General features: G+C 42.4%; 2 protein-coding genes across 2 annotated transcripts; both read right to left on the bottom strand.

Annotated features, from left to right (window-relative positions):
- Positions 1-1,144: 1,144 nt before the first annotated feature.
- On the bottom strand, positions 1,145-1,938 carry LOC147609077 (dirigent protein 6-like). Its single transcript, XM_086788572.1, has one exon. It carries the CDS (start codon positions 1,853-1,855, stop codon positions 1,286-1,288), a length of 570 nt encoding a protein of 189 aa, XP_086644698.1. The 5' UTR covers positions 1,856-1,938; the 3' UTR covers positions 1,145-1,285.
- Positions 1,939-25,118: 23,180 nt separating this feature from the next.
- LOC147609076 (dirigent protein 6-like) lies at positions 25,119-25,912 on the bottom strand. The gene has a single exon (XM_086788537.1). The coding sequence runs from the start codon at positions 25,827-25,829 to the stop codon at positions 25,260-25,262; it is 570 nt and encodes a 189-aa protein (XP_086644663.1). The 5' UTR covers positions 25,830-25,912; the 3' UTR covers positions 25,119-25,259.
- Between the last annotated feature and the right edge of the window lie 205 nt (positions 25,913-26,117).

The following is a 26,117-nucleotide window of genomic DNA, read 5'->3' as shown; positions in this document are numbered from 1 at the left end:
CACAAAATAAAGGATTATTTTGCTAATCAATGATTAATCACAATATTAATCACTTTATTTTGGTGCAATTGAGGGTTCAAATTAACCATTAGGTATTTGATACAGATCCCTATAACTTCAGACTGCAATTCGGAGATGGTTTGATACTCTAACCATTCAGTTTAGATATGTTACCCTTTGTTTTATGTAATTTTTGGGTGAATTTATGCTGATAAATCTGTTGTAATCATCACTTAAACACCAGATTGAGTTGTAAAAGGGTAGACATTGCCCTTTAATCTTAAAATTGGATCAAGAGGTAAGACCCCCTTCACATCATCATGAGCACGGCACAAGAGATAGCCAAATTTAATGGGGAGCAGTTTTATACATGGGAAATAAAAACCATGTATCTGCTCATGAGGAAAAATCTGTGGGGGGGCTAGTTGAGGGAAGAGATAAATGCCCAGAGGTGAGTAGGGAAAATGAGTGGAAGAGCAGGAATGAGAAAGCATTAGGACTTATCACACTCAGTTTAAATGATGAAATCATTCATCACATCACACGGATATAATGGGCAAAAGATGCATGGGATGAACTCAATAAATTATTTGGCACTCAAGCAAAAAATTCAAAGATAAATCTGTTAATGCACTTCTCACACTTCCTTCTTTTCTAAGTTTTCCTTCTTTTCTAAGTTATGCGGGGTTAAGTTTCTTGGGTAGACCCCCCATTCTCTTGTAGTGGATCCAATGCCTCTTCTAAGATAGCGGAAGACGTGAAATCCTAAGGAGCCGACATCAAGTCACATAAGTATGGACAACAAAAAAGTTGGAAAACATGCAAAATCAAGAACTAACCTTGAAGCTACCTCGATGTCAAGACAAACACTTCTCAGCTCCCTTGTGGAGAGATCGTGAGATTCCCCAAAATTAGACAAAAAAGAAGCTACATAATAAAAACATTCTCTATAGTTACATGCTAGGGCCTTAGAGAAATAAAGCTAGTATTTAATGTGAGATTTTCGTAATAATAATTGATGTGAAGCAATGATGGTTGTGAGTCCCAATTTAGTAGCTATGATTTTCTAAGTAGAACATTACTTATTGTTGAGGTGATACCTCATGATGTGGGATCCATGCTTACCAGGAACTAGAGAGAGCAATAAAGAATAAAGAATACTTACATCCGGACGTATAGAATGGCCTAGGTTATTGAAGAAAAAAGCAACGCCTAAGGTGAAGGTTCTTGGTTATTAAAGGAAAAAGGCAATGAGTTGAAGACAGCAGGCATGCCAACAAGTGGTCTAGTAGTAGAGGTCGAGATCAAAGGAGAGTATCCATCGGGCAGGCATAACCGGCACGAGCTCGACGAGGCGATTGGTGACGAGGCCGCGCGCGAGGAGGAAGTCGCCGGTTCCGCCAACGACGGTGAGGGTGCGCACTTTCTGGGCCTCCACGATTTGGCCCATGATGGTGAGGGTGCCCTTGTAGGTGCCGTCGTCGATGGTGGCGGTGAAGGTGTGGAAGAGCACGAAGCCTTTCTGGCTGTCCAGCACGTAGAAGCCCTGCGCCACCCCAGCCGACGCCGAGCGGTTGGAGGCGCCCAGCGTCAGTGGGGCCTCGAAGGTGGCCACCACGCCGAAGGAGAAGGGGTTGGAGAAGTTGCCCGGAGGGGGCGAACTGTACACCGAGGTGAAGTAGGTGTTATTCACGGCCGTGCTGTACACGGTGTTGTGGAGGTAGAATCTGTAGTGGGACGGCCGGGCGGCGGCCTTGATCTTCTTCTTGTGGCAAGACGCCGGCGTGGCATTGAAGCTGATGAGCGCCAGTAGCAGGCATGATGCGAGGAGCCAGCGGCGGCGGCATCTGGCCATATTGCTGGGGGCTTTTCAATACAGCGGTGATCACACACGCAGGATTACTTGGGAAAATCCAAGACAGTCGGATGATAGTAGAGCTGAGCTGATGAGATGAGGAGTAGTAGATCTGACGGGTCCTATAAAAACACAACGCCGCTTGACCTGCTCTAAGGTGAGCTGGCAACGAGCGCGTTCGTGTGAATGTATTATATGCCAATAAGTCAGGATGCACGACGTCGTGCGTACGGTAAATGTTACTATGCTTATCAATTCGATTTACCACTACACGAAAGACCTAAGTCTATAATGAGCGTATATGATCAAATCCATGGTGTTAAAGCGTTGAGTTGGTGTGTAGCATGTGGATCCCATCATGGTCATTAATAAAAAGTAAAACAAGGTTAGCTACATTTGTAAATCAAAGTATCCAACCTAAAGAACGATGTGCAAGTGTCCAATTGATGTTTTGTTTCATGCTAATGCATCCGTAGAACAAATCTTACCGTGCTCATCATTAATATGATTTGACAACTAATCACGAAAACACGTTGTTAGCTTACAGCGTCGGGCTATACTATGCTTGGTATTGACTCTACAAAGCAAGATGTTTTGCATCCGAGTTCATTATTTCTAGTCTTCATTGCAATGCTACTCAGGTTATCATAATGGATAACAACCTACCTACCCACATGCAGCCCCAAACCTCTAACAAGTAGCTTATGTAATCAAGCTACCTCACATGCTGCCATCTTAGCACCCATGTACTTTGCCTCTAAACTTGATAAGGCAGCCGCTGTCAGCACGGCTGCTTCTTACTCCTCCTCCATGATGTAATAACACCATTCCCAAAGGAAACAAAAACCCGCTAGTAGATCTTCTATCCAAGATGCTACATGCCCAATTTGCATCAGTGTATCCAAACACTCTACAACTATATACCAGCCTCATAAAAGAGGCCATAATCCATTATGGACCTCACATAGAGTAGTGTGCATCTCCGAGGAACATAGTGTTGGTGATCGTCATGTAGATCAAGCTTCCCACTCTCTTCCTGTGTACATAGAAGCATTCTCCAAAATCTCACTTGCGTTTGCACTAAGCTTACCATTCTACTAATCCAATGGTGCAGAAATGGGCTTGTAGCCAACCAAACCATATTTCGTCATACTGTCTCTGTGAGTCATAGCCATATTCCCTCAGGCGTCCTGATAACCTTAATGCCAAGAAAGTATCTCAACAGATCTCAACTCACGCAAATCCTTCATGTCAAACTTCTTCAAGAGACCCTTTCGATTCTCAACTTCCTCTTCATTGTCACCCCCAATAATCAAGTCATCCACATAGATGGTGATGACTACAATCCCCTTATGACTCTTTTGCACATAGAGTGAATGGTAAGCCTCCGTCTCATAGGTTCAAGCCAATGGTGATAAGATACTATGCAGTCTTATGATGCCATGATCTCGGTGCCTACTTCAAGCCATACAAAGCCAACGGTGATAAGATACTATGTAATCTTATCATGCCATACTCTCAGTGTCTACTGTAAGCCATACAAAGCTTTACATAGCTTTCACACGTAGTCAGCGTGACTGAAATCCTCATAACCAGGTGGCTATTCCAAATGTACTTCTTCTTGCAACTCACCATGTAAGAACGTATTCTTTACATCCATTTGATATAAAACTCCACCTTTTAATACAGCCCCTACAATAACAGCTCTCACGGTTGCCATCTTGGAAACATGGCTAAATTTCTCCTCATAATCAATGCCTACGTCTGAGCATAACCTTTGGCAACCAATCGATCTCACCTTGTACATGCTAATGCTTCCATCTGAGTTGTGCTTAATTTTGTAGACCCACTTACATCCAATAACCTTTTTAAACTTCGAACAAGGCACCAATTCCCATGTCTTATTTGCATCGAATGCAGCCATTTCTTTATCCATGGCTTTCTCCCAATGTATATTCCCACCAATATCATCCTCAAAACATGTGGGATCAACTTCTTGCACAACCTTTGCCATGCATGCATAATGGTGAGCTGCATAACCATCATGCATTAATATTTGAATATGGTTTTTGACCCTACACAACTTGCATGGTCCTAGATCTATCCTTGGTGTCCTTGTAGTGGTTGGCTTAGCCTTCCTTGCACCAGGTCTCATGATAGTAGGAATCCCCAACTCCTCATCAAGGCTCATGATAGTAGGAATCCCCAACTCCTCATCAAGGCTCTGCTCTGAACCACTACACTCTCTATCAACATGTGAATGCCCTATAGAAATGTGAGGCATACCAAGAGGTGCATGAACATTTCCTTTACCTTTATGTGATGCACTTGCTGGACCTGCAGGCCTAATTTTCTAACATAGTCCACTATCGCTCGATGGTCTATCACATTGGACCCAATACTAGAGGACTCTCTTGGTCCACTCAACAATGGTTGTGATTTCTTGACTTGTATTCCGTGCAACCACCTCCTCTTGTGCATCATTCCCAAACAAGTCTTAAATACATCAGCATGCCAACTTCTTATTTCATCAAAGATAACGTCCCTGCTTACCCTCATCTTATGTGTCACAGGGTTATAACATCTATGCTCCTTTTGCTCAAGGGGGCTAACCAATGAACATCTTAGTAGATGGAGGTTTCCTTGAGAATGTTTTGGAGGATGCCATGGCCTCATGGCTTTTGTTATAGTAGATTAGATTAGAGACTTTATCGAGTCTATGTAGTAGAGGAGGGTAATCACTAGGCAAAGGGAGATCGAGGTACCTTTTATCATTCGAGAGCGAGGTGCAGCTGTTGAGATGGTGTTAGCAACTAGGACACCTTCTGACCATGTAGAGGAGGCCAATAAGTAGGCAAAGTTGATATCAGGTACCTTTTATCATTCGGAAGCTAGCTAAGGTTGCTGAGATGCCATTATCTACTATGACACCTTTCGTGCATGGGAATGTTAGAATTTGTGCATCTCACTATTGTGTTGGGATTTGGATCTTTTATTTGTGCCTTGTACTTTCTCATAGTCATGGGGATTTACTAGTCATGGGAGTGTTTCTGCTATAGTTGGCCAGCTACATGCCTCCCTATATAAAGGCCACTTTCCCTCATCACATTCATTCACAGGCACTTGTTCTCTATGATTTTCATTGTTTGATGTATCTCTCTCTTTACCACTCTAACCAAACCAAGAAGAATAACCACAAGAAAACCCGTGGAAAAGGTTCAAGAAGGGAGCCATGGCATCATTAGCCAAAAATTTCTCGGTGTTCTCAGGTGCGATAAAGGGGAAGATGCAGATCTGCATGTGAGGAGGTTTGAGCAATACTAGAAAGTGGCCAGACCTCAGGACTTAGAAGAACTAGAGCTGAGTGAAATCCGCAGATATGCCTTCATGAATATCTTCAAAGACAAAGCCACGGAGTGGGTGTCAAGATATCAAGACAACCATTTCTAGACCTATGAAGAAGTCATGATTGCCTTTTTGGGAAGATTTCGCAAGATCAAGTCTGTAACTCAACTCTGTGATCAAATGTGAGAGCTCCGACGACAAGAGGACATGGATGTGGAAGCTTATGCAACAAAGCTATTGAGCTTGAGGCAGAGACTAGCGGAAGAAACCTGAAGCAAAAGAACCACCAGCATCCAGAGATGATGAAGTGGCTAAAGTCACAATTTAACTCAACAATGTTCTCATTAATGATGCAGTACTGTGAATGGAGGGTCTAGAGTGAATGTTGTCACATTGAAGAAACCGTGATTGGGCCTCAAGTGGGAGCAGTCCATTCAGTTCAACATAAGAATGGTTAACAATAGGATAGTGGTACCTAAGGGAATCATCAAAATGTCTCAATGAGGATCAAACAGGTTGACTTCAAGGTCAAGTTAGTAGTTATCACCCACAGAAAACCACATCAAATCTTACCAGGTATTATTAGGAATGCCCTAGGTGAGACATGGTAAGGTAAAGCTAGACTGGGGTAGGAACAAAATCACCATCAGAAGGGGAAAGCGGAAGGTGCATGTGGATCTCACTGATATGCAAAGAAGCTAGTAAAACTTGCTCAGAGGCCAGTCTATGCCGAAACTTTCAACATGTCAGAAAGCTTTGATGACAATGAAGAGACCAAAATACTCCGCGAACATCCAGACCTGGTGCCCTTGTACATGATAAATGTGGGTGAAGCAATAAGACAACATACAGAAACAAAGGGCAAAAATGCAGAAGTAGCAAATGATCAAATAAAGAATGCAGAAGTAGCTTATGGGAAAGTAGAAGGCTCAAAGCTAAGCAAAACCTTGTAGGAGAAAGCCATGGAAGAAATTAAGTGTGCCCAAAATCTAGAGCAAGAAGGAGAGATTCAGGAGATCCGAGACTGGGTGCAAAAGCAAAGGGAGAACTAGGAGAACAATGCAGCTAAGTTGAGCCTAGACAAATTACAGGAAGTGAATTTAGGGGAGGGAAAAGAATGTAAAGATCAGCCTAGAACTGGAAGATGAATTCAAACATGAGTTAGTATCCCCTATTGAAGGAATACCAAGATGTCTTCGCTTGGCCATATGAAGACATGGAGGGCATCGACCCTAAGTTCTTCCACCTGCACAACATCAACTTGAAAGCAAGAGTTATACTTCTTAGGCAGCAAAGGTACAGAATGAACTCGAATTATACAAAACAAGTGAAGGAAGAAATTGACAGATAATTGAGGGTAGTTTCATTGTACCAGTAGAAAAACATGCCTGGATATCTCCTATTGTAGTAGTCCCCAAAAAGAATATGAAGATTTGAATATGTGTGATCATCGCAACAAGAAGCTGAATGCAACAACCAACTCAGATCCTTTTCCGCTCCCCTTCACGGACTCCCTATTGGATGAGGTAGCCGGAAAAGAAATGTACTCCTTCCTAGATGGCTTTAGCGGACATAGGTAAGTGAAGATGGCTCTGGAAGACCGGGAAAAGACTGCTTATGTCACCGAATGGGGTGTCTTTGTGGCAATTGTTTTTATGATGTTTGGCTTAAAGAATGCACCAGCTACCTTCCAAGAAATCTTCTATGACTACCTGGATGATTTCAGTGTGTTCGGGGATAAAGGTAAACACATCTATCATTTAAGGTTATGTTTGCAGAGATCTACAGATACAAGAAGGCTGAAGTTGAATTCAGCCAAATGGTCATTTGTATTAAAATTTGGAACATTGTTAGGTTGACACATCCTGTCAACCCATGGATTGGCCATAGATCCAGCTAAGGCGGAGGCCATATCCAAAATGTCCACTCCCCAGAACATAAAGTAGCTTGAAAGATTTCTTAGCAAGGTGAAGTGGCATACAAGGTTTTTGAAATACCTACAACATGTAGCATATCCATTATATGCATTGACAAAAAAGGATGCCAAATATGAATGGATCTCAGAATATCAGAAGGCATTTCATTGGCTAAAGAGCATGCACTCTTACCCATTTGCAACAATCTTTCAGAAAATAACACCATGTTGAAGATCAACAAGACGCTCATGCTCGACAAAAAACCACAGAAAAGCCTCTACATGAGGAAGAAGGAGCATAAGGAATGGGTAAGAAGGTGTGGGTTTGAAAAACTTCTCGACCGTCAATGGGAGGAGTTACAAGATCCAAAAGATGGAGGAAAATTGATTAATTAATTTTTAGAAACCAACACTGTGCATATGGAAGGGAAGGAGCTGATAAAATTTTTAAAAAACGCAATGCATCATGTGCTAGGATTGCCTAGAGATGGAGCTCTTGACATTAGCTTGAAGCCAAGGGTGGATGAAGAGATCCCTAAAATAGGTAACATGCAACAGGTGAGAGATGTGGTAGACGAAACTCGGCGTTAACAGTTTATCTTCTTCTTATAGAACATCATGTTCATGGGGAAGCTGGTGGATATGTCTAACAAAAATTATAGACTGTCTAGAGTAGCAGAAGTGGAGAGAAGGTAAATTCGGTAGCAATTTATAAGGAGAATCTGGCCAAGATCTCAAAAGTAAAAGCAGATGCGGAGCTAGTCACAGAAAACACACAGATGCTGTTGCCCGGAGTACCCAGAAAAGAATGAGGAGAACTGTTGGTTGAGGTCTAGAAGCAGCAAGATGCCAACCAAGATTTGCTCAAGGAAAATGAACGCCTAAAAGACCAACTAATCAACAACTCTTTTTCTCCTTGGGCCAGTTTGGACAACCCATTTTTTGAAGCCTCACATGTGATGTTTTCTGAATTGGTGAATGTGAACATGGAATTGCCACAATATTTTAAAAATACAAAAAGGATAAAGTCCATGCTAGCCTGAAAACCTCTTCCCCCGGAGCACCCATGCTCTCAGTTTTTGTTTTCAGACACCGGGGAGGACGCCTAGAATGTAAGCACCCGCAAGTACTAGTATATGGAAATGGGGCATTGGAGAACCATTAGTGGAAAAGGTAAAAAGTCTATCATTAAATAATCTGGAAGAATACGAGGAAGCTACACAGGTCGAATGGAGACCCATACCAATGGCAGAGAAAAAGATTCTGGGGCAAACTCCACTCAGACCAGTGGTGGTGAGACTTTTTGATCAAAGGACACCACAAGCAACCAATAGGGGTCTGGGCTGTTCAGAAGAGCATGCAAAAAAGTTGAAGAGGATCCAAAAGCGAGCCACCTACTCCGATGAGGTGTACATCCCGGATCATAAACCCCTAGATATGTTCTTCAAATTCAAGCAAAATTTTATCAAGGGAACCGGTTCAAAAGTAGAAGCTCAAACACCAGGCATGCGAGGTGTTGCGCCTAGTAGTGCAGTGGTAGTGGAAGGATCAGTGATAGCAGGCGGAGTGGTCAACCAACAATGCATAATATGAGCACCACCTCATATCACACGTGTGAAGGCGCCGGAATGTAACCACCATAGAGCCATTGCCAAGATCAAGAAAGCATAGTTTAAAAGGGTGACCAACTATTGCTAAGGATATAGAGTGTGTGTGCTGACTCATTATCTGAGTGATGTGTGATGAAGTGTAGTCTTGTAAGCTCTCAATATTAGTTGACAGTTATGTCATGAAGCTGGATAGCATGTTAGAATCTTGCAAGTGGTGATTTGTACTAGGCATCTATTATGTGTTAGTCTGTAATTCTTCTAGAATGAAACTAAGAGCACACTTGCCATTACTTTTCTCTTCAGTGTCACATGTTACTCTGAGATGTCTGAACCTGTTATGTTTCTGCTTAAGTATACATGCTATGTATGAAAGCATGTGAGTGTGACATGGAAAGGAGTGATAAATACTCAGAACTGGGAAACATTATGCTTAAGCCTACCTAGTTGAGCAGAGACTGGAATGTTTCCCATGACCACGTAAGGGTTGGTGTTTGAGTCCGGACTCTCTGGCAAGAGTCCACATATCTCCCACATAGCATTGCCTGACTAGTCTGATACACTAGACTACTGTCTTGCCATTCCGTTGATAGGGAAATTAGCAAGAACAGTCGTGCCATAGAGAAAGGGCCTACCCGACCTCATCACATCAACCTGGCCCACTTGCATATCAGCAATACCCACCACGGGGACCTTACCCAGGATACCACATGGGGCCACATGAGGCATAACCCAATCCACCCATGAGACAAGGACATCCAATGGTCTATTATCTGCCTGGCCTAGATCCTCCACCCATCATGCCCCAACCACCACCCGGTCCACAACCATGGTAGGGTGGTTAACACTTGAAATGTTGAGATTAACCATGGAAATAGGGAGGAGGGTGGCTACAGGCATCACGCCTCCAGATCTAATCACACTAAATTTGATAGGAATGGAGACCCCATCCCACACTTAGAGATGTTCAACTAGATCTGTGAGGCCTTTGGCCATGTGGACAATCAAGTTAAGGTGAGTGCCTTTGGCCTCACCCTAGACGGTAAAGCTAGCCAACAATGGTTTAGGTCCTTGTTGAAAACTAAGGACAAGGCTGCCTCTTTGAAGGCCTTGAAAGAGGCCTTCAAGGTTGGATATTCTTGTCAGGGAACCAGACAGTGTCTTGTTGATAGTTGCATAATGTTAGACAAAAGGATGGTGAAACCATCCGAGATTACATCAACAGAGTCAGATATCTCCACTCCCATTGTAATGCTAGAGACAAGTTCTCTGATGAAAGGCTAATAGGGAGATTTTTGGAAAGTCTTGATAACGTACCCCTACAAAATTCCTTGTATGCCTTGGACCATACATCCTTCAAGCAATGCTCCAGGAGTGCTATGGAATTCGAGGACAACTTCAAGGGAACATGTTCCCTGAGGACTAATAGGGAGATTTTTGGAAGGTCTTGATAACGTACCCCTACAAAATTCCTTGTATTCCTTGGACCATACCTCCTTCAAGCAATGCTCCAGGAGTGCTATGGAATTCGAGGACAACTTGAAGGGAACATGTTCCCTGAGGACTTTATGAGGGTACATCAGAAGCCTCATTTAAGACCACCAGCACAAAATCTGATGGTGGGAAGAGCCACGATTTCACCTTTGGATAATAGGTTGAGTAGTTGGCCACCACTGCATTATTGCAACAAATGACTCAACATTGGAGAACCGGCCAAGGCCGCCGGGGATCGGGTTGGCCGACCCCATCTCTATTTGAAGAGGGAGCTAGTATGGTTCCAGATCTGCCGAGCTAACCATACCAGCATGGAGTGTCCACATTGTGACCCTGTTCCACCCTCTATTGCACATATTGCCAAAGATGGGGAAACCATGAAGTTATAAACTGCTATCAGCAAAGCCCTTTGGTCTACCTCTCAAGCCTTGCGTACAAACCCAAGGCAACCCTTGCCAGAAGAAGCTCTTCACAATGTACCTCAACGAGGCCCAAGAAGTGGCCCAAAGAGGAATTCTGAGGGTACCGAAAATTCCCTTACGAACCCCAATTCTCCCACCTTAACCCCCATTGCCACAAATCACACTTGTTCGTCAGCTAATCCTGACAGAAATGTTTGAAGAAGGGGAAGTTCCAGAAGGTCTTACCTACGAACCTATGGAGCCCAACCAGTCCACCCTCCCAAATTCTAAGCCACTATGTGATGAAGGGAGACCAAATGTTCCCAGTGTACTTAGTCGCCCCAATCCCATAGGGCCCGGACATGAATACAATGGCTAAATGACCACCCATGCAATGCTATCATTTTGTAAAGGACATTTCTCCGAGTGGCTGAGTGTCCAATCAAGAAATGGATGGCAAGTACCTGTGTAGGCGCTTTTGCATTAACCCCTTTATGCATTGGGTGAGGGATATACCATATTTATAATAATTGTCTGCTGAGACCACGGACAGTAGGGAAGGCTTGTGAAGCTAATCTTAGCACCAACATTAACATTCTGAGTGTAAGAGATAGCTTCATCCATATGATCCCTCTCAACGCCATAACCAGTTATATAGAACAGATAGAGGGCCGTAGCAGAGGCATCGACCTTGCAAGACCAGGGACACAAAAAGGTCTTATCTTCAAAGAATGTCCTTGAATAACCACGAGCAACTAGACACTTTGAGAAAGAAAACCATGAGAACCATGAGAATCGACAAAGGAGATAGCTGGATAGTTATTAAGAGTGGTTCTAAAGATGGCATGACCACACATGCATCAACCTCTTAGTCTCAGAAGAGGAAGATTTGCTACACTCACCCACCTAAGCTAGGAAACTGATTAACACTCACCAACTCCCCAAAAAAGCTTGCCAAATACCCTAACCCCGTAGAGGAGAAGGAAAGACTCTTGGCAACCCAAGAATTGGTCAGGGACTACCAAGCTCAGATAGAAGATGAGCCTCCAACCGCTTACCCTCGAGCCATGCCCATCGGCCTCCAAAACGAGACCCACTGAAGAGGCTCATGTATATACTAGAGAGCTCCTAGACTCGTCACCCCCTCATAGGCCAACACAAGCAGTAGCACCCACTGCTACAGCTACCCCCCACCACAAGGAAACAAGGTAGCTATATATCTCAAAAACCTGGGGATGACCATCTTAAAAGAATGGACTCAAAGATCCCCATCCAAATACCTTATAGAAATAAGATCTTGAGAACAAGCCAAGGTGACCTTCCTCATAGAAACACCTCCGCTCCTAGAGACACTCATCAATCTATTGGATAGAGATGTGATCTTTATGAACTCTTTGGCATCCATCCATGGGAGAAGTAAAATGTAAGAATCAATTTTGCCATGTGTTGACCCTCAAATTTCTTGCATGATTTCAATTATTTGGTTGACCCTCAAAATTTTATGTTTGCAGTGCTGCCAAACTTATCTTGAGTTTTCTAGCCTCTACCTATGTAGACTACAAACTTGAAGATTTTAAGTACTTCAATCAGGAAGTTCCCTTGCAGAAAGACTCAACATCTTGTGGATGGATGGTTCTTACTAATGCTTGGAGATTTCTTGAGTCAAGATTTAGAATGACAACACTTCCTGTAAGTTCATGAATAAAAACCATTGATTGATTTAGTGAATACATTTAGTGACCTGTTTTCTTACTTTCTTATTTTCTTTTGTCTTAGTTGCATGAGTATTCAGATTCTTGGGTAAGTTGGGTAAGGGAGAAGGCAGTGTCCATGGTTTTGAGCAGATCCATCAATCCATATGATCCTGATTCTCCCTTTCCACCTGGAGCCAAGGATACAACTTCAAAGAAAAGGAAAAGGGAGAAGAAGGAAAGCAAAGACAAGGATGACTCATTCAACAAGGAAAAGACCTCTGCCAAAGAGAAGAAGAAGAGAAAGAAGAGCCCTTCCAAGAGCAAGTCTTCCAAGGGGAAAAAGAGCCATTCTAAGGAGAAGAGCCATTCTAAAGTAAAGATCCCTCAGGCTACAGAGAAGATCCCTACCCCTCCTGTTAAAGAGAAGAGCCCTAGCCCACTTGCTAAAGAGAAGACCCCTAGCCCTCCTGCCAAAGAGATGAGCTCTTCACCAGCTCAAGGGAAGAGACCTATCAAAGAGAAGATCCCTAGTCCTCCTACCAAAGAGAAGAGCTCTTCTCCAGCTCAAGAGAAGACACCTATCAAAGAGAAGACCCCTGTCAAAGCGAGGAGTGCTGCTAAAGGTCTTCCTTTTCACTCACCAGTGAAATTTAAAATTCAGAAGCGTCGTTTGTCCAACAAAGGTAGTAAGAGGGCAAATGTTGGCTCTCCATTAAATTTCTTGTTCATGTTCCCCAAGAAGACTGCCAAGTCTCCAAGGCCAACCTCCAAAGAACCTTCTCCAAAACCAGACCCCACTGCCAAATCTCCCTCGCCAACACGTGAAGGTCTCAAAGAGGAGCCCAACTTACCACCATTAGGGGAATCCACTCTAAATTCTTCCTCTCCAACACCTCAAGTGCTGAAAACTCCAGAACTTGAACCTCAATCAGCAAAATTTGATCTAAGCAAACAGAAGAGAGAAAGATTCTCTAAAGATGCAGGGTCATCTCATGCCAAAAGGAAAGTTGATTTTGTAGAGTGATTCCACATATTGGATTTTGTTTTGTTCATTTTGTCCATATGAACACACCCTTTTTGGGACAATTTTCTGTAAAATTCTGTATCAATAATTTGATATTCAACTGTTAAACCTTGTTTTGTGTCGTGAACAATTTGTTAACCAATTTTGTGAAGAAGACGAGACGAAATCTAGCAGAATATATTGATTACATTATCCTTTTCAACTATACAAACTTGTCCTTGCAAGTGGCTCAAATACAACTTTTTTTGGGGGGAGACATGTGATGCATGAGGTTACACTCTCCATCCTTGTACGGATAACAATATCATCTACTTTGAATCTATATTCAGGTGATATTTCATCCAGAAACTCAAGCGACTCTCTAACATGTTGTAGTCGCCAGTTTGATGTTACTATGAGTTTCCTGGGATCTATGAATGGATGGACTATGATGTTAAATTCAAACTCTGGACAATTCTCTTCAGAATCCAAAGGGACCCAACTACCAAGCTTGCTTTTCCATCTCCTATAGTCATAGCCCAAAACTAAGGATTGGCGACACAGTTGGTATGAGATGGACAAAGAATTTGGGCTTACTCTACAACTGATATTGTCCCCCATATGAAAAGTTTCCTTGGTACTCCATCCTTCTCCAAGTACAGTGTCCAGATCAGTCAGAGATAGTCTTCTATTAAGCCACATCGTTCTTGTCCTCTCCAATTCCATTGTTTTGAAACATGCCACAAAGACATGTATAGGCAAGAACCATTGAAGTTTAATCCTTCTTGAAATCCTTCCAGGAGACATTGCTTTAAGAATATCATCTTTGATTTTGGATTTGAAGCTTGTTATGGTATTTGGATCAGGAACTTTCCATTCTAGTGACATTATTGTGGGAATAGGTATGTCATACAATTCTCCATGAACACCTTCTCTTGATGGAACCCTGTATTCTGTAAAATACACAAATAAATCCACTGATTTGTAAAATGAAGGTGGTTTGTCTGCGTACATGACATCTGCAATCCCCTTGTGAATTGCCTTGAATGTGCCACTTAACCTCTCAACAGGCTGCCACTCCACAGCTGTTGACGGAAAGATAACTGAAATGAAACAAACAACAAATATATCAGAAAGAGAAAATATTGTGTTGTGTCAAATAGATAAAGGTTTGTTGAATTACAGTAAGAATGGAGAATTGGATGTTCATCCAAGTTCAACACCATGTCTTTGGCCATGTAGACGTTGAACTTTTGCAAGCCAGCCATTGTCGGTCACTTTGAATGCAAGAACACGACCTTTCCAATGGGATTTCACTTCATTTCGCTTGGTTCTTTTCACCCTGTGGGCACCTTTGCAAGAGGGAAGCATTGTTACCCAATCATTCACACGAAAAGACATGGGTTTCCAAACACCATCTTCTCTCGTGTTATGAAAATCACAAGAAGTTATATTATGAGAAGGACGACGTGAGGACGCCATAGAAGCTCACAGATAAGAGAAAAATAGTAAATCTTTTGAATAGTGAATCTTTTGAATAGTGAATCTTTTGAAAGTGCAAAGAAGAAAGAATAAACCATATGCCAAAATGAAGGGAAGGCGGAAAGTAGACGTCTGAAAAATTTGGTGTTTTGTCATTAATAGCGTTGTTTTCAAGGCCTGAAAAGAGGATTTCGTATCTTAATGCTTGATTTTTTGAAATAAAAAATGGAACAAGATGTCACTATTTTGGACCCAAACTTTAATGTTAGCCATCGTAAACGTCTAAATTTAGCCGTTTTAGCCGTTCGCCACTAAAATAGAACCGTTAAGAAGACATTTGGAGGAGACAAGAATGCCATACTTTTGTATACGTGTCAATTCACAATTGGACAATTTCTTAATCCTTAGATTAACAAACAGCCCTTTTCTAGCCGTTTTTGGCCCTAATGAGGAAAAATCTGTGGGGGGGCTAGTTGAGGGAAGAGATAAATGCCCAGAGGTGAGTAGGGAAAATGAGTGGAAGAGCAGGAATGAGAAAGCATTAGGACTTATCACACTCAGTTTAAATGATAAAATCATTCATCACATCACACGGATATAATGGGCAAAAGATGCATGGGATGAACTCAATAAATTATTTGGCACTCAAGCAAAAAATTCAAAGATAAATCTGTTAATGCAATTCTACAAAGAAGGAAAGTGAACCTTTAAATCACACACTTGAACAAATATAAAAGCATTAAGCAACAACTAGCAGAAGCAGCCATTGGCAAGAAGGTAGAAGATGATAAGGCACTAGCAGTGCTTCTGAAGAGTGTGGAGACAAAGGTGAATATGAAAACATTGTAGCAACATTAAAGAATGTACCTGAATTGAAGCTCCATGAGATAGAAGGAGATCTACTAGAGAAAGAGACCAAGGTCAAAGAGAAGAAATGGCTGGACTCAACAACTAGAGAGGAAAAAACATTCTTCACCCGAGGAGGATTTGCTCGAGAACAAGGACGAGGAAGAGACAGAGTAGGAGGAAGGACCTTCACTTGCCACAACTGTGGAAAGCCAGGACACATGGCAAGAGACTGCTACAACAAACCCAGTGGTGGAGAAGGAACAACATTGGCAAACTTCATGGAGGGTCCTAAGGAAGTGGAGTCAGATCATCTTTTCTGAGAGAGAGAGAGAGAGAGAGAGAGAGAGAGAGAGAGAGAGAGAGAGAAACCCAAAGATCTGAAGGTCTATTGAGGGAGCTGATTTTTATTATGCTGTATTTAGAGGATAGAAGGACGAGGATGTTTCTCAGTTTCTAAGGAGGATTGAATTAGTGGATTTGGGCAATAATAGGGAAAATGATGCCTATAAGCTAAGGATGGCAGATTTGTTGTTAGAAGATGCAACCATAGAATGGTTTAAATATGAAGCCATAGAGGTTGAGAGAGGAAGTTGGAATAATTTGAAGGAAGCCTTGAGAGGAAGATATGGGAAGCTAGAAAGATCTAAAGGTCTATGGAGGGAGCTTAGAAAGTTGAACCACCACAGTAAGGATGATGATATACTAACCTTAGTGGATAGGTTTGAGATAGGCTTGAAGCTATTTGGAGAAGGATTTTGAGAGCCTTGGGAGAAAACCATGTACCTCTAGACTTTTTAAAGAAGGATAAGTTTGTTGAAGTGTTGCATGAGATAATCAAGGAGAAGGTGGATTTGAGAGATCCAAGAACTTTTGTTGAAGCTGTGAGGGTAGCAAAACTGACCAGTGGAGGAATAAGATGAGGAAGAAAGAGCTAGCAAGAAAGGAAAGGGAAACAAGTAGGCCTATGATGGCAACTTTGCCAATGAACTTACATGCACAGAGGGAGACCTATGTGGAAGCCCCAAGGGTTGAGGAACCATGCCGAGGGCAGAATAGATTACACCAAGAGATCCAAAGGTTGACTGAGCAGGTTGGCAGTTTGAATCTTGTTGTGCTGGAGGTTCTTAGGGCTGATTGGAATTAGCTTCAACCTCAGGTGCAATGTGGAGATATGAATATGATTGGAGCTATCATGGAAGAGGAAGAGTTCTTAGATGAAACTGATGATGTAGATTTGGATCATAGTCTGTTGAAAGCAAAGGAGGAAAGCTCATGTATTGATATTCAGGAAACTTTGGAGAGTTAAATGCTAAGATGCATACTGAGGAAACTGGTGCAGGTTTGTAGGGTTATCTCAAGGAAGATAGCATTATTGTAGACCAACATGAGTGTGTTCTAGAGGAAAAAGTGGACTCAGTGGGGATGTTGAGGATGATGTGGGTGGTGAAGTAGAGCTGGATGAAGTTTTCTAGGTTTTTTTGGAACTTTCCTTGATGAGATGGATGTTGATTGTTTCCATGAAGTTGATGATGGGAGTGGTGATGGATGTTGATGGGAGTGGTGATGGAGATGATGCTGCGACCTTAGATGAGGGGATTCAGCTAGATGATTGTGGTATTCTTGGCTGTGGTCTGTGTCAAGGAGAGTCAAGGGTGTTTATGAATGTAGGGAATGGAAAACGGGTGTGATAGGAGGTCTAGTTGGGTTGTGCCATTTGATGAAAGTACAAGATTGAGTTTGTTTGCAGGGTGCTTGTAGACTTTTGATCCAGGTAGCTGGATCAATGTAGCTGTATGGTTTTGGAAGATGCTTTTATATCCTTTTGATCCATGAGGGTTTTGAAGTGCTGGATGCTGCTATTGATACTGTTAATAGAGGTTGTTAATAGAGGTGAGTGGAGTGTTTTATGAAGGAGAGTAGTTTTTTGCTCAAAAGATGCAATGAAACACATGAATGTGTTTCACCTAGGGGGTTGGGCTATATGTGAGGGAAATCCCGAGACTCTCCTAAGCATGATGTATAGATGTATGAAAGGTCCATAAGATGGTGCGAGAAGGAATCCAGGTGGCTAAAGGCGACGCATGACCAAATGGATAAAGGCGCAGGTGCAGAAACGAAAATAGACACATTGTGGACAAACGAGGGAGCCGGGTGGCATGAGATCTAGATGAATCAAAGGTGGTGATGCGGGTTAAAGTGGAAGAATTGAGATTTTTTGAGAAGACTCTCCAAGATGATGTAGTGGTTCGTGTTACCACTAGGAGAGAGATAGAAGCCAGACTACTGTAGTTGAGGGGTCTGTAGTTTTGTTAATAGTTGCAGGCTAGAGTCCCTGCATATTTTCAAGTTAACAGAAGAGAAGACAATGCAGTGCAGGAGGATTTGGGTGGATCAGAGTAGTAGAAGGTGGCTGAAGATTAGAGAAGTGGCCTGGAGGTGTGTCCTTGGGTTCTTTGGGTAGCCCTTGTGTTAGAGACACAGTTCAGTCTAGTCATCTTCAATTGTAGCTGCTGAAGTGGAAGCTTGGAAGTGCAATCTCGTACAGGTCGACCTGACGGAGATCCTTGAGTTTCCTTGATGTTTTCTTATTATGTTGGTGCCCATGTCTCAGGGCTGTTGAAACAATGTTATTTTTGTCAAATTTGAAGCGAACAGAGAGATTGAATCTTGTTAGTTGAATTGATGTTCTAGTTGTGATGAAGGTGTTGTTTTCTTTGAGTTTATAGAGATGAAGCTTTTGTGTATGTGTTAGTCTGAGGACTGGGGAACAGTTTTTGAGACAATATTGGCTCAATCAGCACCTGTTGAGAATGTACAATGTCATTTGTGTTTTAACCGAGCTTCAGTATAATCAAATATGGGTATAGAGGGCTTGCCCTGGCTTGTTTGAGTTTGGGAGAAGTGTTTGTGTGTCATAGTTAATAATTAGAGTAGTTAGCTGACAACAATTAGATGGGATTGAAGTCTAAAGGATGTTTCTAGGGAAATTGTAGGTCAGCTATTGTCAGTTGAGTGACTATAGGGTTGTATTCTTACTTAGTTTGAATGTCTTGAGTGTGTAGAGTTGGCTGTGGATGTAGAGGAGAAGAAACCTGAGTCATGTCAGTATAGTTAGTTGGATGGGTAGTCAGTTCTATGAGGAGGCAGATCTGACGGGGAGTGTAGTAGTAGGCTCCTATAAAAGCACAAGGTAGCTTGAATTTCTCCAAGGTGATAAGAAGCGTCTTGCTCTATGGTCATAAGAAGCCTCGACCAAATGGTGTGATACTAGGAAATCACTGGCTGTCTTTACAACAAGATCCAGCTGCAAATTCATGTCCCTTGTCAATTGGGTATAATGCTTGCCTAATTTATGGAAACGATCACTTATTACATCAAGGCTAGATCATCTCAAGAAGGACATCAATGAAAAGAATCATTAATATCTTATTCCTCATCATGAGAAGTTTGTGGTGTTTACAAATGGGAGAACCACCACACCCACTATCCATAGAGTAATGGGAAGTCTATGCCATGTTTTGGAGAGAAGTGTCTATGAAGCTATCACCAAGAATGACAAGGTTCTCAATCTTCTTTCACCTACCATATTGGACAAGGATCAAGATAAATCATCTTCGTGATCTAATGCACATATTCAAAAATGTGGCATCCAACATTTGGGACCATTTGATTGGTAAGAAGGATACTCTAGGAGCATGGGAAGACTTGAAGTTCATAGGTGATTTTGAAACAAGGCTAGAAGGAAGCATGGTAGAGGGTTGGTTGGTGCAAGAATCTCTAGTATCTTTCACAAGAGCATCCCACCATGCATCAATTATGGAGCAATGGGCATGATGAGTGAATGGTGTCGCATGTAGCAACATACAAAGAAAAACCAAGGAGGATGGATAGGGAAATGAAACATAAGGTAAATATATTTTGTATAGTGATGTCATCACAAAGTGGTTTGGAAAGGTATGAAGAGGAAAAGAGGGCAAGAATTGAGGAGAGAAGGGCTTTTAAGAGACATCATAGATGCTTGACATATCCAGAAAACCTAGAGCTACTTCGATAAAGTTTATAAAAGCATAGATTTCTCTTATGTAATGGATATCTCTCTCATGATATTGAATAGCCCTCATAACATTCAGGCACAATGCTTGTGAGCCAACGCTCATTACATCAAAGACATAACATCTCAAGAAGGCCATCTATGAAAATCATCACCGATTCTCCCGCCCATGATTAGAAGTTGGTGGCATTTATAAAAGGAGTAACACCACACCTTTGTGTCATGATTTAGAGATAAGTGTGTGAGAAGCCATCACCAAGAATGACAAGGTGCTCAATAAATCATCTCGTAGACCTAAATTAAATGCACATATTCTAGAATGTGGTATCCAAAATTTTAGACCACTTGATTGGCAAGAAGGATACCCTAGGGGCATGGAAATACTTAAAGTTCATAGGTCATTTAGAAATCAGTCTAAAATGAAGCATAGCATAGGATTGGTTGGTGCAATAATCTCTAGTATACATCTCAGAGTATCTTTCACGAGACGACTGGATCCCACCATGCGTCAATAGTGGGAATGGTGTCGCATGTAGCAACATGCAAAAATCTCTAGTATACATCTCAGAGTATCTTTCACGAGACGACTGGATCCCACCATGCGTCGATAGTGGAAATGGTGTCGCATGCAGCAACATGCAAATGAAAACCAAGGAGGATGGATAGGGCAATGCAACATAAGAAGGTAAATATATTTTGTATGAACTCAATAGTGACATCATGACAAAGTGGGTGGAAACTAGGTATAAAGAGGTAAATAGGGAAAGAATTGAGGAGAGACGGGCTTTTAAGAGACATCAGAGACACTGGGCCATATCCAAAAAACCTAGAGCTACTTCCAAAAGATTGCAATATCTAATGGCTATATGAGGAGGGAATGGCGATATGTGTTAGACAAATTGCTCTTGAATCAAGAATGATATTTCAAAATGAGAGGATTGAGGAGCTCATGCACAAACCGGTGGAAGGAGATCAAGATGTGGATAAAGTAGAAGAACAATAGATAGCGCCAATTACCAATCAAGTAGATGGTTCCCACGTCCAAGATGATGAAGAAAATGCATCTGAAGATACTATTGATGCTATACAAATTGCTCCTCGATCAAGAATGATTCTTAAAAATGAGGAGGTTGAGGGGCTCATGGATGATGAGCTAGTGGAATTAGATGAAGATGCCACATCCAAGATGATGCTCCAAACACATTAGAAGATGCTAGTGATGTAAAGGGTGAAGATTCCACTAGTGGAATAGATCTTTCTGTTGATATTGGGGCCATAGAAGATGCTAGTGATGTAGAGGTTGAAGAATCCACAAATGGAATAGATGTCTTTGTTGATATTAGGGCCATGGATCTTGATGGCATGTATGGATTTGATTCAAGACCTAATCACTGAATGGAAACCCTAAGTGATCACACCAATACATATATTTTATTGTTGTATAATTTTTCATAGTTTTTGGCTTGAAAAATTTAAGTAAAATTTGTATAATAATAATAATAATGTACTGCTTGCAACATTAGTCTCTCTTCCTGTTGGGTTTGAAGATTATCCTAGGGTTTCAAGGTTCCGATCATCTCGAGTATGGTGGCGGTGAAGGTATGGAAGAGCACGAAGCCTTTCTGGCTGTCCAGCACGTAGAAGCCCTGCGCCACCCCAGCCGACGCCGAGCGGTTGGAGGCGCCCAGCGTCAGTGGGGCCTCGAAGGTGGCCACCACGCCGAAGGAGAAGGGGTTGGAGAAGTTGCCCGGAGGAGGCGAACTGTACACCGAGGTGAAGTAGGTGTTATTCACGGCCGTGCTGTACACGGTGTTGTGGAGGTAGAATCTGTAGTGGGACGGCCCGGCGCCGGCCTTGATCTTCTTCTTGTGGCAAGACGCCGGCGTGGCATTGAAGCTGATGAGCGCCAGCAGCAGGCATGATGCGAGGAGCCAGCGGCGGCGGCATCTGGCCATATTGCTGGGGGCTTTTCAATACAGCGGTGATCACACAAGAGTACCTCGCAGGATTACTTGGGAAAATCCAAGACAGTCGGATGATAGTTCAGGGGTCTCTTGTAGTTCTGTTACTAGTTGCAGGCTAGAGTCCCTGCATATTTTCAAGTTAGCACAAGAGAAGACAATGCAGTGTGGGAGCATTTGGGTGGATCAGAGCAGAAGGTGGTTGAAGATTAGAGAAGTGGCCTAGAGGTGTGTCCTTGGGTTCTTTAGGTAGCCCTTGTGTTAGAGACACAGTTCAATCTAGTCATCTTCAATTGTAGCTGCTGAAGTGGAAGCTTGGAAGTGCGATCTCGCACAGGTCTACCTTAGGGAGATCCTTGAGTTTCCTTGATGTTTTCTTATTATGTTGGTGCCCATGTTCAGGGCTGTTGAAACAATGTTGTTTTTGTCAAATTTGAAGCGAACAGAGACATTGAATCTTGTTAGTTGAATTGATGTTCCAATTGTGAGAAAGGTGTTGTTTTCTTTGAGTTTATAGAGATGAAGCTTTTGTGTATGTTAGTCTGAGGACTGGGGAACAGTTTCTGAGACAATGCTGGCTCAATCAGTATCTGTTGAGAAGGTACAATGTCATCTGTGTGTTAATTGAGCTTCAGTATAATCAAATGTGGGTATAGAGGGCTTGCCCTGGCTTGTTTGAGTTTGGGAGAAGTATTTGTGGGTCACAGCAGCTGACAACTAGAGTAGTTAGCTGATAACAGTCAGATGGGATTGAAGTCTAAAGGATATTTCTGGGGAAATTGTAGGTCAGCTATTGTCAGTCGAGTGACTATAGGGTTGTATTCTTACTTAGTTTGAATGTCTTGAGGGTGTAGAGTTGGCTGCGGATGTAGAGGAGAAGAAACCTGAGTCATGTCAGTATAGTTAGTTGGACGGGTAGTCAGTTTTGTGAGGAGGCAGATTTGATGGGGAGTGTAGTAGTAGGCTCCTATAAAAACACAATGTAGCTTGAATTTCTCTAAGGTGATAAGAAGCGTCTTGCTCTATGGTCATAAGAAGCCTTGACCAAATGGTGTGATACTAGGAAATCACTGGCTGCCTTTACAACAAGATCCCGCTGTAAATTCATGTCCCTCGTCAATCGGGTATAATTCTTGCCTAATTTATGAACGATCACTTATTACATCAAGGCTAGATCATCTCAAGAAGGACATCTATGAAAAGAATCATCAATATCTTATATGCCTCATCATCATGAGAAGTTTGTGTTGTTTACAAGTCAGAGAACCACCACACCCACTATCCATAGAGTAATGGGAAGTCTATGTCATGTTTTGGAGAGAAGTGTCTATGAAGCTATCACCAAGAATGACAAGGTTCTCAATCTTCTTTCACCTCCCATATTGGACATTGAAGAATAAAGATAAATCATCTTCGTGAACTAATGCACATATTCAAGAATGTGGCATCCAACATTTGGGACCATTTGATTGGTAAGAAGGATACTCTAGGAGCATGGGAAGACTTGAAGTTCATAGGTCATTTTGAAACAAGGCTAGAAGGAAGCATGGTAGAGGGTTGGTTGGTGTAAGAATCTCTAGACCTTTTTGTCATGATTTAGAAATAAGTGTGTGAGAAGCCATCGCCAAGAATGACAAGGTTCTCAATAAATCATCTTGTAGACCTAATGCACATATTCTAGAATGTGGTATCCAACATTTTAGACCACTTGATTGGCGCAAGAAGGATACCTTGGGGGCATGGAAATACTTAAAGTTCATAGGTCATTTTGAAATCAGTCTAAAAGGAAGCATAGCATAGGATTGGTTGGTGCAATAATCTATAGTATACATCTCGGAGTATCTTTCACGACTTGATCCCACCATGCGTCGATAGTGGGAATGGTGTCGCATGTAGCAACATACAAATGAAAACCAAGGATGATGGATAGGGCAATGCAACACAAGAAGGTAAATATATTTTGTATGAACTCAATAGTGACATCATGACAAAGTGGGTGGAAACTAGGTATAAAGAGGTAAATAGGGAAAGAATTGAGGAGAGACGGGCTTTTAAGAGACATCAGAGACACTGGGCCATATCCAAAAAACCTAGAGCTACTTCCAAAAGATTGCGATATGTGTCGCGATATGTGTTATACAAATTGCTCTTGAATCAAGAATGATATTTCAAAATGAGAGGATTGAGGAGCTCATGCACAAACCGGTGGAAGTAGATCAAGATGTGGATAAAGTAGAAGAACAATAGATAGCGCCAATTACCAATCAAGTAGATGGTTCCCACGTCCAAGATGATGAAGAAAATGCATCTGAAGATACTATTGATGCTATACAAATTGCTCCTCGATCAAGAATGATTCTTAAAAATGAGGAGGTTGAGAAGCTCATGGATGACGAGCTAGTGGAATTAGATCAAGATGCCACATCCAAGATGATGCTCCAAACACATTAGAAGATGCTAGTGATGTAAAGGGTGAAGATTCCACTAGTGGAATAGATCTTTCTATTGATATTGGGGCCATAGAAGATGCTAGTGATGTAGAGGTTGAATAATCCACAAATGGAATAGATGTCTTTGTTGATATTAGGGCCATGGATCTTGATACAACCTCATTGGCATGTATGGATTTGATTCAAGACATAATCACTGAATGGAAACCCTAAGTGATCACACCAATGCATATATTTTATTGTTGTATAATTTTTCATAGTTTTTGGCTTGAAAAATTTAAGTAAAATTTGTATAATAATAATAATAATAATGTATTACTTGCAACATTAGTCTCTCTTCCTGTTGGGTTTGAAGATTATCCTAGGGTTTCAAGGTTCTGATCATCTCGAGTTTGGGGGCCTCTCCCAGGGTTTTGGGGCTAAAAATGCGACTATATACATGTCTTAGCCATGTATTTGATTGCATTTATAACCGTGTTCGTACCACGAGATGACAACCACTTCTCACACTTCCTTCTTTTCTAAGTTTTCCTTCTTTTCTAAGTTATGCGGGGTTAAGTTTCTTGGGTAGACCCCCCATTCTCTTGTAGTGGATCCAATGCCTCTTCTAAGATAGCGGAAGACGTGAAATCCTAAGGAGCCGACATCAAGTCACATAAGTATGGACAACAAAAAAGTTGGAAAACATGCAAAATCAAGAACTAACCTTGAAGCTACCTCGATGTCAAGACAAACACTTCTCAGCTCCCTTGTGGAGAGATCGTGAGATTCCCCAAAATTAGACAAAAAAGAAGCTACATAATAAAAACATTCTCTATAGTTACATGCTAGGGCCTTAGAGAAATAAAGCTAGTATTTAATGTGAGATTTTCGTAATAATAATTGATGTGAAGCAATGATGGTTGTGAGTCCCAATTTAGTAGCTATGATTTTCTAAGTAGAACATTACTTATTGTTGAGGTGATACCTCATGATGTGGGATCCATGCTTACCAGGAACTAGAGAGAGCAATAAAGAATAAAGAATACTTACATCCGGACGTATAGAATGGCCTAGGTTATTGAAGAAAAAAGCAACGCCTAAGGTGAAGGTTCTTGGTTATTAAAGGAAAAAGGCAATGAGTTGAAGACAGCAGGCATGCCAACAAGTGGTCTAGTAGTAGAGGTCGAGATCAAAGGAGAGTATCCATCGGGCAGGCATAACCGGCACGAGCTCGACGAGGCGATTGGTGACGAGGCCGCGCGCGAGGAGGAAGTCGCCGGTTCCGCCAACGACGGTGAGGGTGCGCACTTTCTGGGCCTCCACGATTTGGCCCATGATGGTGAGGGTGCCCTTGTAGGTGCCGTCGTCGATGGTGGCGGTGAAGGTGTGGAAGAGCACGAAGCCTTTCTGGCTGTCCAGCACGTAGAAGCCCTGCGCCACCCCAGCCGACGCCGAGCGGTTGGAGGCGCCCAGCGTCAGTGGGGCCTCGAAGGTGGCCACCACGCCGAAGGAGAAGGGGTTGGAGAAGTTGCCCGGAGGGGGCGAACTGTACACCGAGGTGAAGTAGGTGTTATTCACGGCCGTGCTGTACACGGTGTTGTGGAGGTAGAATCTGTAGTGGGACGGCCGGGCGGCGGCCTTGATCTTCTTCTTGTGGCAAGACGCCGGCGTGGCATTGAAGCTGATGAGCGCCAGTAGCAGGCATGATGCGAGGAGCCAGCGGCGGCGGCATCTGGCCATATTGCTGGGGGCTTTTCAATACAGCGGTGATCACACACGCAGGATTACTTGGGAAAATCCAAGACAGTCGGATGATAGTAGAGCTGAGCTGATGAGATGAGGAGTAGTAGATCTGACGGGTCCTATAAAAACACAACGCCGCTTGACCTGCTCTAAGGTGAGCTGGCAACGAGCGCGTTCGTGTGAATGTATTATATGCCAATAAGTCAGGATGCACGACGTCGTGCGTACGGTAAATGTTACTATGCTTATCAATTCGATTTACCACTACACGAAAGACCTAAGTCT

The sequence above is a fragment of the Cibotium barometz genome, chromosome 52 (genome assembly GCF_041138505.1).
Source record: "Cibotium barometz isolate CiBa-2024 chromosome 52, ASM4113850v1, whole genome shotgun sequence".
In the NCBI taxonomy this organism is placed as follows: Eukaryota; Viridiplantae; Streptophyta; class Polypodiopsida; order Cyatheales; family Cibotiaceae; genus Cibotium; species Cibotium barometz.
Note: the sequence above shows the minus strand (reverse complement) of the source record. Positions and strands in the feature narration are given on the sequence as shown.

Excerpts from the sequence above, each read along its gene's own strand:
- LOC147609077 (XM_086788572.1), bottom strand. The coding sequence starts at position 1,855 with ATGGCCAGATGCCGCCGCCGCTGGCTCCTCGCATCATGCCTGCTACTG.
- LOC147609076 (XM_086788537.1), bottom strand. The coding sequence starts at position 25,829 with ATGGCCAGATGCCGCCGCCGCTGGCTCCTCGCATCATGCCTGCTACTG.